This window comes from Hippoglossus hippoglossus, chromosome 11 (assembly GCF_009819705.1).
Source record: "Hippoglossus hippoglossus isolate fHipHip1 chromosome 11, fHipHip1.pri, whole genome shotgun sequence".
In the NCBI taxonomy this organism is placed as follows: domain Eukaryota; kingdom Metazoa; phylum Chordata; class Actinopteri; order Pleuronectiformes; family Pleuronectidae; genus Hippoglossus; species Hippoglossus hippoglossus.
In genome coordinates, this window is record NC_047161.1 from 9,473,722 (window position 1) to 9,490,539 (window position 16,818).

The 16,818-nt window shown below is 41.6% G+C and overlaps 1 protein-coding gene across 5 annotated transcripts in view; it reads left to right on the plus strand.

Annotated features, from left to right (window-relative positions):
* Positions 1-16,818, plus strand: part of ripor2 (RHO family interacting cell polarization regulator 2) — a 61,185-nt gene that overhangs the window by 25,171 nt on the left and 19,196 nt on the right. For all 5 annotated transcript variants that reach the window (XM_034599192.1, XM_034599191.1, XM_034599194.1 and 2 more), the window contains exon 2: positions 13,204-13,324. In XM_034599192.1, the coding sequence (XP_034455083.1) occupies positions 13,204-13,324 (121 nt within the window). The remainder of the gene's footprint in view (positions 1-13,203; positions 13,325-16,818) is intronic.

Consider the following 16,818-nt stretch of genomic DNA (forward strand, 5'->3'; position numbering starts at 1 on the left):
TTGTACAGCAGCGAAATATGTCTTTGAACGTTTCTGCCGACCAGTTTGACGATTCTGTTTTTGGAACCACCATAACTGAAAAATACAGTGGATATGGTTATATCTTTCATTGATTACAAAATTGTCAGTGACTAACATCTAAATATTTTGCTTCAATTCTTAAACCCACTTTCAAAATCTCTCTCAGTTTCTGACCTTTTTATAGATAATCAACACTAAATGAAAAGAGTAGCCAATTTAGTTCTACAGCCTTTCTCATGTTTCTGACCCTTTCTGACTTTCTTTATCAGGAAAAGGTCAGTGCAAATTAAAATCCAGTTGCACTCATAAAAATTACATAAAAAAAGGCATTAGCTGTTAGTCGTTGTAGATCCATTTCCACCCTCTCCATTATTAACAGTGAATGAGGCAGCAATTAGAAAAATACAGGAGAACACAGATAAAAAGCTTTTCATCCTAAAAATAAATAATGTTGCACAAGATTCACCTGAACCCTGATTAAGGAGAGTTTGTCATTCACTTAAAATGATAATTTGTGCTTTAAGTGATTCAGTTACAGATCCTTGCAGGTAGAAAGAAAATAATGAATATTCAGTATATGGAGAGGAACTCATGATGAAGTATAAGGCTGCAGCACACCGAGGACATTGGGCGTCTTTGAAAGGCTCTTGACCTTTTTGCATGTCATCCACCCTCTCCCCCTCATCCACCTCTATTTCATGCTGCAGATTAAAGTCATTAATAAAAGGGGACCAAATGATTTCTACTGTTGTATGTGAGCAGTAGTGTGAGTAGAGAGGTCGGGCTGGTGAAAAGCACAATGGATGCATCACGGTGTCTGGATTACAGCTTATCTGTACTATCAATGTCCACACTGGCCTGTTTTCTCTGTCAGGGTCTGAATCACTCTGGTTTCTGTCACAGTTTTTCCTCAAGTCCCTGTATGAGTCAATTTTTTTTTTGTTTCCTATTGAATCGCAAGAATTCCCAAATCCAAAATAATTCTTAATCGGTTGAGCGTTTGAGTCGTGAGTGTCCTCATATCTTTGTGCAACTTCGGTGTATCGTTTAATTTCCAGTGTTATGCCTCCCAAGTTCATATCTTCATATCTTCTCTGTGCCCTCGCTCCCTGCTGAGTCTTTACTCACCATGATAATCTCCACAGTTAGCAGAAATACTAAACTGTGAAACTACAGTTTAGGGAGAAAAGGAACAATTGCACCCTGCAGTGAATTTCTGTTCTGGGAAGAAGTCATTCCAGGAACAATGTGGAGGCGCATTTTTCTGTCTTTTTAGGGCCCGAGCACCGACAGTGCTCACCAAACTTTGCAGGCGCGTCAGGCCTGATTTTAAAATGTACGTATTCTGGAGTACTTCAAAATGGGTGTGGCAAAATGGCTCAACAGCGTCCCCTAAAACACAGACATTCCGTCTGCTTTAACCAATCTTGATTGTGACCAGCTACACTAACACTTTGGATAAAGAATATCAAAAGCATATTTTCAAATGCATATCAATCAGTCTATTAAGTAATATACTGTTTTAATTAGTTGATCTAGCTATGGTTAGCTAGCCAGAAAAGAAGCTAGCTAGCTAACTGCTAGTTAGTATTGTACACATTTCTCTTTCTCACTAGTAATGATTGTAAAATATGACTTCCATGCATCAGATGTGCAAAAGCAGCTGTGTGAAATGAATGGTAGGTGTTCCCTAGTGAATGCCGCGTGACGGACGCAGGAAGTGAAGTATTTATCCTTCCCGCGATGCAAAAAACGCACGCAACACAGAGCCGTTTCACGCGGTCCGTGTTCGCTCTCCCCCGCGGGTCCCGAGATCGTGAGTGCTCGCAGCCCTAGTTTCGTTTTATTTTATTTTTTCAGCCTTTTTTTTTCCTGCTGTCATTTTTCACTTCGTTCAACCACTCTGAGAATAGTAATTCTGTTGTTAACAGTGTGGTAATGGTTTAGTCGAGGCTGGAGGAGGATTGACTTCTGTTTGTAAATCACACACTCAGTGTTTAAAGCATTGCTGGTGAGTGAGAGTGTGCTTTTATGGATGCGCTGTAGATTGAACATAAACAGAAAGCATCAGAAACATATGGCGAGAAGCGTGGATCATGGATGTAGCCATAGTACGTTTATCTGGCTGCTGTCATGCCAAATCGTATACAATTGTAGCGTTAATCGCTTTTATCCTGAATTCAAATATGGTCAATAGGGTCAGTTTCTCATACACTTTGTGCCCTTTAAACCTTTTGAATCTCTCTAATATAAACAGTGACATCCTCTTGGCCCATCTTGCTTTTGTAATTAGTTATTTCCCAGTTGCCAAATTCACCTCTGCGTCCTAGGGGCCCAGGAGCTCACCTCCCTTTCCTGCCACCTTCCCAGCTGATACATTGCGCTCGTGAATTTTGTCTCTTGTTGCCGAATGTTTTTCCCACAGCTTTACAAAACTCTGAGCCTGTGTTATCACAGTAGCAGCTATCAGTGAAAAGAATGTTGTCTTTCCCTGCTCAAAATAACAAATGGAGCTGAAAGAACCAATGTAATCCCGTTTGTATGCCAACTGCATTCCAGCGCTGCAGCATAGGTGGTCACTCTCCGAGTCGCACACAGTGGGCAAGTCCAAGAAGTGGAGCAAGTGGGAATGTGTTTCTAATGCTGACCCAAATGCACAGAGTACTAATGCCAGTCAGACATGTGTTAGAGGAATATGCAGGGCACACTGTTAAGAGGGAAGATGGGAAAATAGTCAATCGAAGTTGGAATCCTTAAGACTTTTTAGTCACTGAGGGAAAACCACCCTGAGTTAATAGTTAAACACGTTGTCGGTGAGATTTGATTTACATAAAATGATTTGCTATCTTGTTTTGTTGGTGAGCCGCCCGAAGATATTTGATCGTACAAAATGTTCATTGTCGTGCTCTCACATGGTGATTATGTCATTCGCCTGCATGTATAACAAACATCTGAATAGGAATAATTCACAATTGTATGTATGCAATGGTAGGAAATTAACTTATTTAACTTTAGGCTGAGATTCTGCCCTGTCGAGTTGACAATGTTGACGTCTGTTTCACATATGACCAAGGCAAGCATCCCCAGTCGGTGCGGTCAGATTGCACTTGTAACCTCGCCCACCAGTGAAGTCACAGTGTCTTGGAGTACACCTCTGAATCACTGCAGCCAGGTCAGTAGCTGGACCAGGGGAAGTCAGCAAAAACAAGGATTTTCAGTGAATGTTAAAGCGACACTCCATAGAATTTACTCAATAAACTTCAACAGAAATATTCTACAACATATGTAATCGGCACAGAAGCAGCATCATGTCACTTGAGTCAGTGTCGTGATGAGAAAACACAACATAGAATATTATGGTGTCAGTGTTTGGAATCAGTTTGACAAGTTACATGAGAAAAAACAAGTCCACAGGTTTTAATGTAGGTGGGGGCATCAGTGCATGTGATTGCCAGACTGTGTTTGATATTACTCTTTGGATATGATTTAATTTTGTGAGTGGATCATTGTGGGGAAATGGAGAGTAAATTGACTTGTATTGATGTCCCACTCTCTACATGAGAGATCTTCATCAGTAGCTCAAAGTAAACAAGGATGTTTCTTGTGCTTGTGATGATGTTGTCATGACATTGCTTGAGTCGGCTGCAGCGTTTAATGACTTTGTCGTCAGCGTGTGGACGCCAAGTCAGCAGGAGACGCATCGCGAGCTTCTGGTTTAATCCCCTGTCTCCCTCCTGCCGTGTCTTTCCACTGTACTGTCTAATAATGTATGTCATGAATATAATCTGAGTCCATTAATCTGGATTGTGCATTTTACGGCCGTGTCTCACAGTTCTCACGAGTGATTACACGCTGCTCTCCACTGTTGAAATGTCAGCGGCAGCTGTCTGAGTGTAACTTCAGTCCAGACACGCCTCAGTTCATCTGGTCATCCGTACATTTAAATGCCACTCTATAGCCTGGCCTTAATTTCTCCTGCATGCTCGGTCTCACGAGGATACCGATGACCTATAATTGGAATAGAGCGACTGTAAACGCACGTTAACGATATACAAGGAAATCTGAGCACACTACACATACACACAGCGGGGGAGAGAGAGGTCAGTGCCTTTTGAAGAAAAGGTCAGTGAGGTGTAGAGAAATGACCTTTGGTTCTTGTTAGGGGCTAAAAAGATTAATATAAGAGTAGATACTATTACTTGCACTGATTGAGGTGATTTATGATTAGATTAGGAAATCACTTCAGGTTTATTTCTGTAGTTTGGTGAAATATTTCTGACCTGTCTCAACTTTCATCTGATGGAGCTGCACTGGCCTCTCTCTCTCACACACACACACGCACACACACACAAACACAGAAACACAGGCGACTTTGTTCGATTCCCACGCTTTGGCACTCGCACAGCAGTCACGTCCCCACTGCACCACATCCACTTTCCTGTCTGTCTGATGATAAACAGTTTAACTTCATCAGATGACTGAAATGTTAATCAGCTGATTCTGTTTTTGTCTTTTGTTTGTTTATTTTTAATTCCCCATGGCAGGATAGGGGAGATCAGGAGGCTCTGATAATTTGGGTCAGTGTGTCAGGCAACATGATTATTTTGGGTCAGAGCAGGTTCCTGATTAACAGGGAGCTGTGTCAAAACACTTTCATTTACTTTTCTGTCTTTGCTGTTGATAAGAAAATTCTTTTCATTGAAAGGATTAGTTTGATATTCCGGTAAATAAATGTATTTTCTGTCTTCAATCGATCCCACCTTCTCTTTTGTGCGTTCAACTACAGCTAGCAGCTAGTGTAGCTTAGCTGGAGACCAGAAACAGGAGGAAAGATCTAGCTTTAACCATATTCCCTATCTGAACATGGATGACATGACAGCTCTCCAAAAGTGAAGCCCCCCCAGAGTCACGCCCAAACTATCAAACTGATGTATGCTCGAGCTCATTTTTATATTAAGTTTGGTTTTACTTTATTTGATGCTGTAAGAACAGGGTGAAACCGGATGATGAAACCGAGACGACTCAGTAACAAAGCGAATAGGAGGATTTCCCCCCAAAATTAATTATTCCCTAAAGAGACGGTATTTTGGGCTCAACAAACTTTGACAGTTTTTTTTTGTTGTTGCGATTAATAGATATCCTCAGTTCGTTTGATAAGCAAACATCAAATCTGGGTCCAGACTGTTTTTTTAATCTGAGCTGACTCTGTTACTGTGTCTTTGCCGCGTGTCAGGTTTGTTGTTTTTGTCAAACGTTTGTGCTCCTTCGGGAATTTTCCTCCACGTTGACCATTCACAGGGACGATTGTAAAGAGGCATTGTTCCCGTCTTCAGGGAGGACTACTGACCGAGCCTTTGATTCCTTTTGTACCTGAGGTAATTCTCACTGCATACCAGCATCACACAGGACGTGTTGAAATATCTGCGCGGCACATTGTTCCCTTTGTGTGTTTTGTCTATGTGTTGGGATTCCTGGAACCAGAACCTTGTAACTCATTATCTATCATCCTACAGGTGACGGAGCAGAGCTGACTTTAGCCATAACAGCGCCTCTGTTCTCATGTTCAAAGCTTTTGAATTCCTGAATGTCACCGGGTTGGGTTATTTACAACATCTTCCTGTGTGTGTACATTTTACTACCTAGTAACCAGAGGGAGATTAGCTTACACTTGTGAGGGCTGGTGATTTAAGGTGAAAGTTTTCGGGGATTAATTTCACAGAGACTTAAATTGACTTCCTATTTCAAGTTTAAGAAAAAAACTTAAATCTGCTTAACAGATTTATTTTTAGCCAAACAAGTGATAAACACTATACTGATGTGCTAATACCTTCTTTAAGGTGATGTGGCTAACATGTTATCATACATGGCTTTTACGAAGAAACATTCGGATTATCTGGCCGTCCGATGACTATAAATCAAATCTGCACTCTTCGTTTGATCTGCATTTTGGTGTTTAATGCTCTGCTTTGTTCACAAGCTATTCGCTAACTGTGTCTGTCAGTTGCTAAGCAGATAGTGTGGTTTTCACAGCTTTATGAATAAAAACGTATTCAGCCAAAGACGACAGTGGTGAAAGTGAGCCAAAACAGGAGAGATTTACTGCCAACTTGGAAGACGCAGAGTCTGGTGTAATTCTCTCTGGGTTCATCAACAATAACACCTCACACATTAAGTAATTTGATTGATCCTGAATATAAAAATATTGTTTATATTAGCTCCGATTTCTCACTTAAGCTGCTTTCACAATTGCACTGAACTCTTGACATTTTTCTGGAATTTGCCAGAGGGGCTGTTTTTGAAAACTCAAATGGCTAAGTGAGTTGCTTCTGACACTTTCCAGAAATGTTCCTACCTGCCTCCTAGTAAAACATCCGTATAATGTCCGAATGAGCCCACGTGTGCATGTTGATGATGTTTTTGTGAAACTCTGAAACACCTGAACCACGTGTTTCATCACCTCCTCACAAGGTGACATTGGCATTTTTTCCTGCTGTGTGCTGTCGTCCTCAAACAGTTTCCCTGCTGCGTTTTAGCACTTCTGAGAGGCCTCTTGGTGAAGATGAAAAAAATACTTCTTCCTCAGGAGGAACTTGCACTTCTCCTCTGCCCTGAGGATAATGAGGCTCTGGGTTCCTGAAATCATTTTGTCTTGTCAAAGTAGCTATAAATGGCCACATCCTGGATTCAGTTAAGAAGTAATATTCTTCTGTATATTACTGTAGATTTGTATGCACATCATTCTGGAGCTTGCGATTACGCTCCTGTGTGTGTGTGTGTGTGTGTGTGTGTGTGTGTGTGTGTGTGTGTGTGTGTGTGTGTGTGTGTGTGTGTGTGTGTGTGTGTGTGTGTGTGTGTGTGTGTGTGTGTGTGTGTGTGTGTGTGTGTGTGTGTGTGTTCTGCAGGCACCACGTTTGGATGTGAAACTGGTTCTTTCCAATGTGGTCAACAGGTTAATAAAGTGTGATGAGACTGGGATTAAAACATTCTCCCTTTCAGCTCAAATTTAATTTTATGCAGGTTTGGGATTATATTGAAACTTTCAGGATGTCTCACTGCGACTCTTGGATCTTAACTTGTTCACTCTGAGGGGATATTTGAGGGAACGTTTCATTTACATGCGTCGTTTGGCAGCGCAGTGTGAGCACGTTAAATGCACCTTAGCTCTTTGACTGTGGTCGAGACATTTGAGAAGTTCATAACAAGCTGCTGTGTTCCAGTAAGAAAACAAGCTCTCAGTCAGTCAGTGAGTCAGTCAGTCAGTCAGTCAGTCTCACCCTCTTGATTTTTGTTTTGAACAGGATTATGGGAAAACAAAAAGACTGGAAGAGACAATATTGTGTGTTCTGGCTGAGGGATGGCAGCCAGATGCCAGTTTTATCCCAGTTTGGAGCTGCCCAAGCGGCTACGTTCATCACTGAACCAGTTCACACAAGCATGGACACAAAGCCTGTCAGCACGAGGGATAACAGAGGAGCTTTCAGGCACGAGCTTGCAACCTGCACAGTGTAATGGAAAATATTCTTATTTCCAGTCATATATAGACAGTGGATCATGACTATAATCTCTGGGATTTGTTGTGTTCCAACAGAACTCTCACTGACTTTGTTTACATGGACGCCAATATTCCGACTATTGACCTAAATTCAGAATAAGATATTAGAATAAAATCATGAGTTGCTAACAGAATATTCCATTCCATTTCATTATTACGTCCAACGTTATTTCGCCAGTTTTAAAACCCCAACCTGAAATTATTTACGATGCTACCACACAACATTTTGCGTGTTTTGTATTTCATTTTTGCAAAAGATCTTTTTTACGTTGCCATCTTCTTTGTGTCGTCAAGCAGTTTGTACCTGCCGTCAATGCAGGGAAAACTCAAATTGGACGTTAAAATACGATTAAGATATAATGCAACTAAGGTCAGAATACTCCACATGTCTTAATTGGATTATTTCTTATTCTGACAACGACTTTATTTGGGTTAAGGTCATCAGAAAGTGGTGTTAAATGGCAGTGTCTTATTCAGGCTTTTGTCCTAATCAGGTTAATATCTGAATATTGGTGTCCATGTAAACGTAGTGAACGTTTGTGTCGTGTAACCAGACTTCTCCATCCCGTCACACACTTTCTCCTGTTTTACATCTCCGGCCCTGCGTTTATTCTTTAATTTCTTTTCTATTTTTAACTGCACTCCCTGTCAAATTAAATACGAGATTCAAATAAAAAGCTTAAGGACTCCTTTCATGAAGTTGCGGACACATTTAAAACAACATCTGCGAAAGATCCAAGTAAAAAAACAGTTTTTTTTCCCCCAAATGACGGATTGGTGCTTTTAAAGCCTCGGCCCCTGTAACATGAGGGCGTGTGTCCTACTTCTAGCAGTTGGCTCATAACCGTTGTTTTACGTAACATACTTACTAGTCTGCTGTTGCCATGGTGAGGCTAATTTATACAGGCATTAAGAATTAGGCTCCTGTTGTTAACATGCACTGTGGGCTGACACTGGTTTTTACACATAAATACACACTCGCGCACACACACTCTAAGGACTATTCAAGAGTTAATTGTGTGTGTGTTTGGGTGTGTGTGTGTGTGTTTGGGTGGGTGTGTGTGGGTGGGTTTGGGGTGAGACTCCTGTATAAAAGAGGAGAGTGAAGTTGGCACAATGAGTGTATTTTGAGTGTTTTGGTGTTTTGTGCAGGAGCATATAACAGACGAGAAGCTCAGAGAGCGACTCATGATTTGTTATATAACCTGTCTCCTCATGTGATGCTGCAAACGTAGTGAGGAAAATCAACAAGAGTGAACGGCTTTCATCGCTTTTCATGGGAAAAGAAAGTGCCTCTTAACTGTGGCTGACTAACGTGAGGTTCTGATGCAGATATATTGAGAGAGCAGGCTGATGGTTGATATATGTAAGTCTGATATTATTTAGTTTTTATTATTTCCATATATATATATATTCTCTCCGTCGAGTGAGAACTTGTCTTTTGCTCATTAGTCTGTGTACCTGTCCATCTGAATCTGGTTTGTGTGAGAGCTACATAGATTGAATGTTTTTAGTCGTCATCCATGTTGCGTAATCCTTCTCAATAACAGACAAACAAACAGCAAACATAACCTCCTTGGTGGAGGTGATTAAAAAATGTGCATTGTCTATTTGCTCCAATAGATCAGCATTCTGGACTCTCTTTATTAACAGTAAAATGTCAAGTAATCAAAAACCTAAACCCGTAAAAAATTTATATAATGTAGGTTATTGCAGATGTGTCTACAGAAATCTTATTTTTGGCATCATAAACACAGATGTGAACTGATTGTCAATCACCACCTCTAAATTGTTTGTTGGTTTGTTCTAAAAATGCGAAGAGAAAATGAGACTTTGGTGAGTAAACCAAACAACATGAGGAAAAGTATAAGAAAGTGAGTCAGTCTCTGAAGAGAAAAGCTCAGGGGAAGGAATGTTTGGAGAAATCAAACATATCACATAAAACAAAAGAAGAGGCAACAAATGTCAATTTGAAATCAATTCGTCCTGAAATGTATCAATTCGTTCAAACACAATTTCATAAAACAACATTGTCACATTTGATATGTGAGAAGAGACGATAGGATTTTACTTTTATAAAGAGCCACATTTATCCAGTCGTCTGTGAGTGAGTCTCTGAAAATGAATGTAGGACAAACAGTGAGTTTCAGACACAGCGTCCACCTGGAGTTTACTGAGCACAAAGTGTAACTCTGAGGTAAATATGAAGCTATTTTCTACATCTACTCTCCGGTGACAATATGCTGTTCTAGTGTTATTCCCCCGAGTCTTCATCACAGGCAGAACTAACTGCTGTTACCGTTTGGGAACATCGAGTTAGTGAAGGGACTTGAAACCGAGCAGCTTAAACCATCTGCTATCATTGTCCTACATTTTTTTTATTCAGTGTCCACATCTTCTCGTTCTCCCTTGTTTTGCTTCGTCTGAATCTTCGGGAAGCGCGGTGTCCTTCCTCAGTGAACATTAGGTAACAAAATGTACCATCATTTTCCTCCCACTGCTCCTCTTTTAGGAGAGTGAGTCAGAAAGTCACAGAGACAAACAAGGCCGGGCAGAGAACTGTGCTGCTCAACATCCACAGACTGAAATGGACTAAAGTGCTTCAGAGCATTAGAACAAATAGCTGCCCTCCTGTAAAAAAAACCTTTACCCGCTGCCAGTCGGGATGATGCTGTTACACTTTGTGCTCAGTGTAGTTGTTGTATTTCATGATCTGTCCTCATCGTGTGATTGGATCAATTTCTGTTGTCTAGATCATTTTTTTCAGTTTAAAAAGTTTTTAATAAAGTCAAAAGCTCATTTACTTACTCCATAGACTGGACATACAAATGGACGCAGACTCAGCTTCTGCAAAGTGAAGCCAATCCTGAAACCTGTATTCTCTCGAATGACCAGTAGGGGACTAACTCCACAGGTTGAAAAACGTACGTTTCTATGGAAATCCGTGAAATATAAAAGACCCAAGTTCTGACTTGATTTATAACGGTAAACATTTTCACGAGGGGTTTATGGTTTCAATCTCTAGCTTCAAGTTTTCTTCAATGCAGCATATTCGTTTTGTAAATAATGATCCTATGTAGAGTAAAATAGAGGATAAAGCATGGTTTGCGTTTGCGTTTGCGTTTGATCGACCGCTACTACCGTCCAATGGGTGCAGGTCGCTGGTGTTATGTCAAAACAATTTAATTGAGGCCTGATATTTTTACAGTTTCACCATAAACTTCATCATAAATAAGAAGAAATACAACCAATAATACAGAACTTTGATTGAGAAAAGTTTACTTAAAAATTATTCATAAAAAAATAATATAACACAAATTATGTAATGGCACCATTTTACTGTCAAATAAGTTTTCATATCAGCAAATGTGGGCGTACATACATATATGGCCGATGTTTATCCGCCAATCGATCAATGGGTCAGGCCCCTATTTTTTATATATATTGTCTCATTCATAAAACACCAGGCTTTATAACCAAACAAAATATATCATTTTTCTATCTCTGAGTCATAGCCATCAAGGTCCTCGGTGTTAAAGCGAGCTCGCTGCTATTAATAGCCTGAACAGTATCAGTCTCACTGGTCCATTGTCCCCCATCACTGAACATGGAGCTAGTCTTTCCTCGTGTCCCGTGTCGGGTCTTTGTGTCGGTCACAGAAACCAAAGGGGGAGGGTATCAGGTTGCTGGTTCAATCACTTGCAGTAATCTTGTGTGTGTGTGTGTGTGTGTGTGTGTGTGTGTGGGTGTGTGTGGGTGTGTGTGTGTGTACATGCTTGCATTTGTATGATGACACGAGCTGACCCAGCGCCCCCCCCCCCCCCACACACACACAGAGAGAGTCTGTCCTCAGGAGACAGCAAGACGGATGGACGAGTGGAAAAAAAAAACACGGGGCCTCTCGAACAGAATGACACACGTGAAGAGAAACAAACGTGCAGTGTTTTGTCACTTGTCACTTTGTTTGTTGTGTAACTGGTAGGAGCTGAACACTGAGGTGTCACAGGCTGATTTCCTCTGCTTGTTACTAAAGTTTCATCCGTCTTCATCTCTCCTCTCTATATTTCAACGTTACCATACTTTTCATGAAGCTCAGTTGTGAAGCTACACAGATTAAAAAGACAGAAATTACTCTTTGTTTTTCTCTACAGCTTTTACGGTCGTCACGCTATCGCCACAGAGGTCAGCATGTTAGTCAGCTGAGCCGGTGTCATGGGGGCCACGTCTGACCTTGGTTGGTGTGTTTTTGTATTCGGTGGCCCATGGTGCACATGATCAGTAGTTTAATGGGTTGCGTTGCGGCTCTGCAGGAACTTTGCCAGTGGCCCGGGACCCATTTCCATTACTGTTGAGGGTTAAGCACGAGTACGCGAGCGTAACGTGAATCCTGTCATCAGAGAGTGTTTGTGAGGCTCTGTGTGGGTGAACGTGTACCCTCCAATTTGCTGCTTTCCGCGTGGCCACTAAACTACAAGAGCTCGCCTAGAAAGACGTGTAATAGAAACTACAAGTCTGTGTCCGCAGTTAACCACACGCAAGTCTGTAAAGGAGTATGATTGAGGCCTTAGGCTGAGGGTAAGGTTCAGTTTAAGGTCAAACACACATTGATAAGGAAACAGACTTAAATTTAAACACCAACCAAACACGGGAATGATGAAAGTGGACTTTGAATTCATTGTTAAGTTCATGTGTTCAGTGTGTGGCTGAACACATGGTTTCCCACTGGTGGGAAACCATGCTTATTATTGAAGGTAACCTGAGTCCAGAGATTACTGCGGCACTACAGATACACTTGTATCCTGATCTGGACACAATCTCCTCACACTGGTCCAGTCTGTGATTGAGTTATGTGAGTGGATTCTCCCCACTGGGCACTTGGTCTCTGTTAAAACGTTATCTGAAAGCTGTAGATGGACCTTTCTCCGTCTATTTTCAGCTTCTTCCCCAAAGTGCCCACGTGAGTCATGTTGCATCTTCAACTTAAAAAAAAAAAGAAAAGGTTGAAATCTGACAGACTGCTGCTGCTAAATATACACTGATAAAAGATGTCGTAACTAAAAGAGAGGCTGATTAGATAACTCAGACCAAGGATGGTTTGGATTGGCTTTTATGGAATTTATTACATTTCAAAAAATCTAAATGGCAAGAATGGCCTTTGTGTGTAGGTAATTCTGCTTGTGACACATCTCTGGCTTTTAAACAGCTGTCAGTCGGGTGCATTGCATATGTGGAGGAATGTGTAAATCTCAATTCTGGTTGACGCACACCACACTTCATGTAAAGTTACACAGGTCATGTTGTGTGAAACCTGCCGGAGGCGGGAGAATCTGAAACAGTAACAGTGGAAGTATGTTTGAGTGGTGAAAGATAAACCAGAGGAGTTGAGACATGTCCGCGCAGGCTCTGAATGCTGCTTGTCCACATCGCACATGGCGAGCATCACTAACAGTACCTACTTTGTGCCGCATTGCACAACAATGCTCACTAAGCTCCAGTCACCCTCTGTTTTGACATGTTTCGGGTGTAAATAAAGTTCATAACATGATGTGTGTCCGACCCCAGTCCTTCACTCCTTGTTTAAATATTGTCCATGTATGTAACAGATCTGTTTGTGTGTTTCTGTTCTCTAGGTGTGGCGTCCCACATCCCAGAGATCATGGCGGCCGGCACCCACTCCCCCGGTGGGCCCAATGGCATAATCCGGAGTCAGTCCTTCGCCGGCTTCAGCACGCTACAAGAACGGCGCTCACGGTGAGCAGAAACCTCGAAAAGCTGTTGATATATAGTCAACTGTGACTCATTTCTGCAATAACAGCTGAGTTCAGAGTGTTAACGAGGAAAGTTGTTTCAGTATCATATCCTCAAACACAGTATTTATTCAAGTGTAAAGCTCTTCAGGACAGTGGTTCTCAAGTGGGGGACTGCGGACCCCTGTCAGTGCCAGGAGGTCCGTGAAAAGTTTCCAGATTCATTCATTGCACGACATGGAGGAGTTATCCTTTAATACGTATCCATTATCTTTCTAAGACATTTCTCTCATGTTGTACTTTCACATTACTAATTATAAGTGTGAAAAAAAAGGCTGAGACGTATACATGAGGGATCGCTGGAGTATTGTCTATCTTGTAGAGGAGTCCTTGGCTGAGAAAAAAAATGGAGAACCTCTGCTTTAGAAAACACAAAAGATCCCCATTCTACTTAATATAGCAGCATTAAGGGGAAGTCATTTTTTCATTGGTATTCTAAAAGGGCTGTTTCACTTATTTAGTGTCGTATCGCAGTTCATCTTTATTTTAGTTTCTAAAGAACTTGGGACCCGTCCTCGGATGACATGTGAAATCTTCTGATGTGAAAGCGGTAACCATGGTGATTTCACCGTCAGTCATTCACTGCTTTCATAATAGCTGGTGACTCAATACGCGCCTCCAAAAATATGGCTGCGCTACACACAACAAGAATCAAACTGAATTAAATCCTGCTAAACCTTGTTGTGCGCGTGACGGTGTATTTAGCTGTTTGCTCTTCTTACACATCCACTGAAAACAGGCTTCAGTCACGAAGAAAGACACGTTTCTAATTCGATATCCTAAGATCCCATGAAGGAACTTTGCTCAGTCTTACAACAAGTTCACTTTCCTGATCATTTCATCTGTAGTCACAAGTTTTATCTGCGTTCTTCCCTCTTTGACTCATCTGTGACGGCTCTCACTGCATTATCACGAGACAAAGACACATTCACGTCCTGGAAATATCTCGTTTGGGATCTGAGGCTTTCGTCTGTCGCCGCCTGGTTCTCTTCAGCAGCTCTGGTCCTGCTGCGAGAACCTATTTGAAGACACTTGTTCCACTCTTTACTCTCGGCTCAGACGCTGAATGGGGTAATTGGTTGGAACGACTCGGGTGTGGGGGCGACTGACAGCATTCTGATAATGAGTGAGGTGGAGCGCTGCAGAGATACGGCTTCTGAGGCCACTCGTGTGTGTGTGTGTGTGTGTGTGTGTGTGTGTGTGTGTGTGTGTGTGTGTGTGTGTGTGTGTGTGTGTGTGTGTGTGTGTGTGTGTGTGTGTGTGTGTGTGTGTGTGTGTGTGTGTGTGTGTGTGTGTGTGTGTGTGTGTGTGTTAGACCTCAGCTTAGACCCTCCAAGTGTGTACCCATGTGCATGTTTCATCTGCATTTACGCATGCATGCATACTGCGGATTTTGTAGTTTGTGTGCAAATCCACAATTATAAGTCAGTATGGAATTGTGTTAGCATGTATTCATATGTGTGTTTCTCTGTGTGTGTCCCTGCCAAGAGACCCTACTGCACCACAGCTTGCGTGACCCCAAGGCTACGCGGCGCTCTGATTCAGTGTTGGCCTACATTTGTGGCAGCTTAGCTTCACTTGTGCTGCTGGCGTGAAGCGAAGACGTGGCACGTTCCAACTTGTCGAGCGCTGGAGTCGGCCGCGGCCACGTCCCCAAGACGACTCCGGGATCGTTTCATTAAGTCTCGGGGAAAAATGGAATTCGTCAGCTAAATCTGTGATGCTTTTAACAGCTGAAATGTGCATGGGCGATGATGATGATGGTGACCTAAAATAGGAATGCTGTGAAGAGGGAAAGCCTTGTGAGGTGGCTGCACTGCTTAGGTATAGTGTTGAAACCATTAATCGAGTTCTCAGTTAAAAATGCTCAAAGTCTTTGAATCACTTTTAGTGCATATCAATAACAAATGCCAAATGCGAGGCTGATTTTAGCAACTTAAAGACTGTTTGACATGATAATAAATTAAAAAAAATTGAGTTATACACTGTTGACAACTCAAAACAAGTGATTATCGATTTTACCTTGGGCTCTTGAAACTGTTGTTCACTGTCTCCTCACTTGTAGACGAATCGATTTATCTCAAATCATTTAATGAAGAAAATAATCATCATTTACAGTCCTACTTGGAAAACAAATATGAGCGTATTGAAAAATGACCACATGGGTACATCAGGTTGGCACATGTGTAGAGCTGCAATGATTTGTCAGATAATCAACTGGTTTATATTAACAGAACAGAATAATAATATATCTTAAAATATTATGATAATAGATGAACTGTTACGGTTCTCAATAATGAAAATAGTTGCTCGTTTAAGTCCTACACGTTTGTGAATATATGACACCGCTGACGCTGCCTCTCATTTACACATATCAACATATGAACTGTATTTCCCTCCGCCTCTCCCCTGGAGTCAGTCACAATGCTAGTCAACAGCTGGAGGACTTTGGAGAAGAGACTGAAGAACACTTGAATGTCATTTATGAGAGAGAGAGAGAGAGAGAGAGAGAGAGAGAGAGAGAGAGAGAGAGAGAGAGAGAGAGAGAGAGAGAGAGAGACTGTGTGTGTGTGTGTGTGTGTTCACTCCAGCAGAAGACTGCAGCCCGACACAAGCTTGCACAGGTCACATCAGCCTTATACAGGTCAAACTCTGAGAGTGTTTTCACGTGCTTGCAGATATGTGTGCACACTTTAGCACAGTCCTGTGACTGATGAGGATCTTCACCTCGGAGGGTGACGCTGGGAGTTTGAGCGATTGTATAAAATATAGGCTAAACGTGTCAGTCCTGTGCGACTGAGTTATGTTGGTGTGGACAGACTCGCTCCATCTGTCAGATGAGATACAGTCACTCTGAGACTGACACATTAAGGGCACTCTCACAAGGACGTAATGAAATTATACAGACGTTTCATCTAAGGCTAAATTATTGTTATAATTGTTATAATCTATGTGAAATACTGCGGAAATACATCTGGGGGCAACGGACAATATTTGGGGGCTTTGGGTGTAGACGGCAGATGTGACACTCAGTCTTCATTTGTCGGACACTGTTTACAGCCCCACTAGTTTTTTTTTTATCACACAAGTCACATATTTCTCCTGACAAAACACAAACAGCTACACTTTTTGTAAGTGTTTTAGGTCCAGGTGACATTTTGGCTCATCTCTATTAACAGTTATCTACATATAAATGCAGATAAATTAAAAAGCCGATAGCAAATGCATTTCGGTCAATGTGTTCCACCTCTTTGCTCCACACAAACTGTTTGTCTATATATTCTCTAGACAAACAGTTTATATTCTCTATATTCGCATGCAGAATCTGTTTCTAGAAATTACATCTAAACTGGATGTTCAGACCAAGATCCTTTCTCCCCCTTTCTATGAGATTTTTTTAAACCTATGTGTATAAAGTCATTGCACAGCAAACAGAAA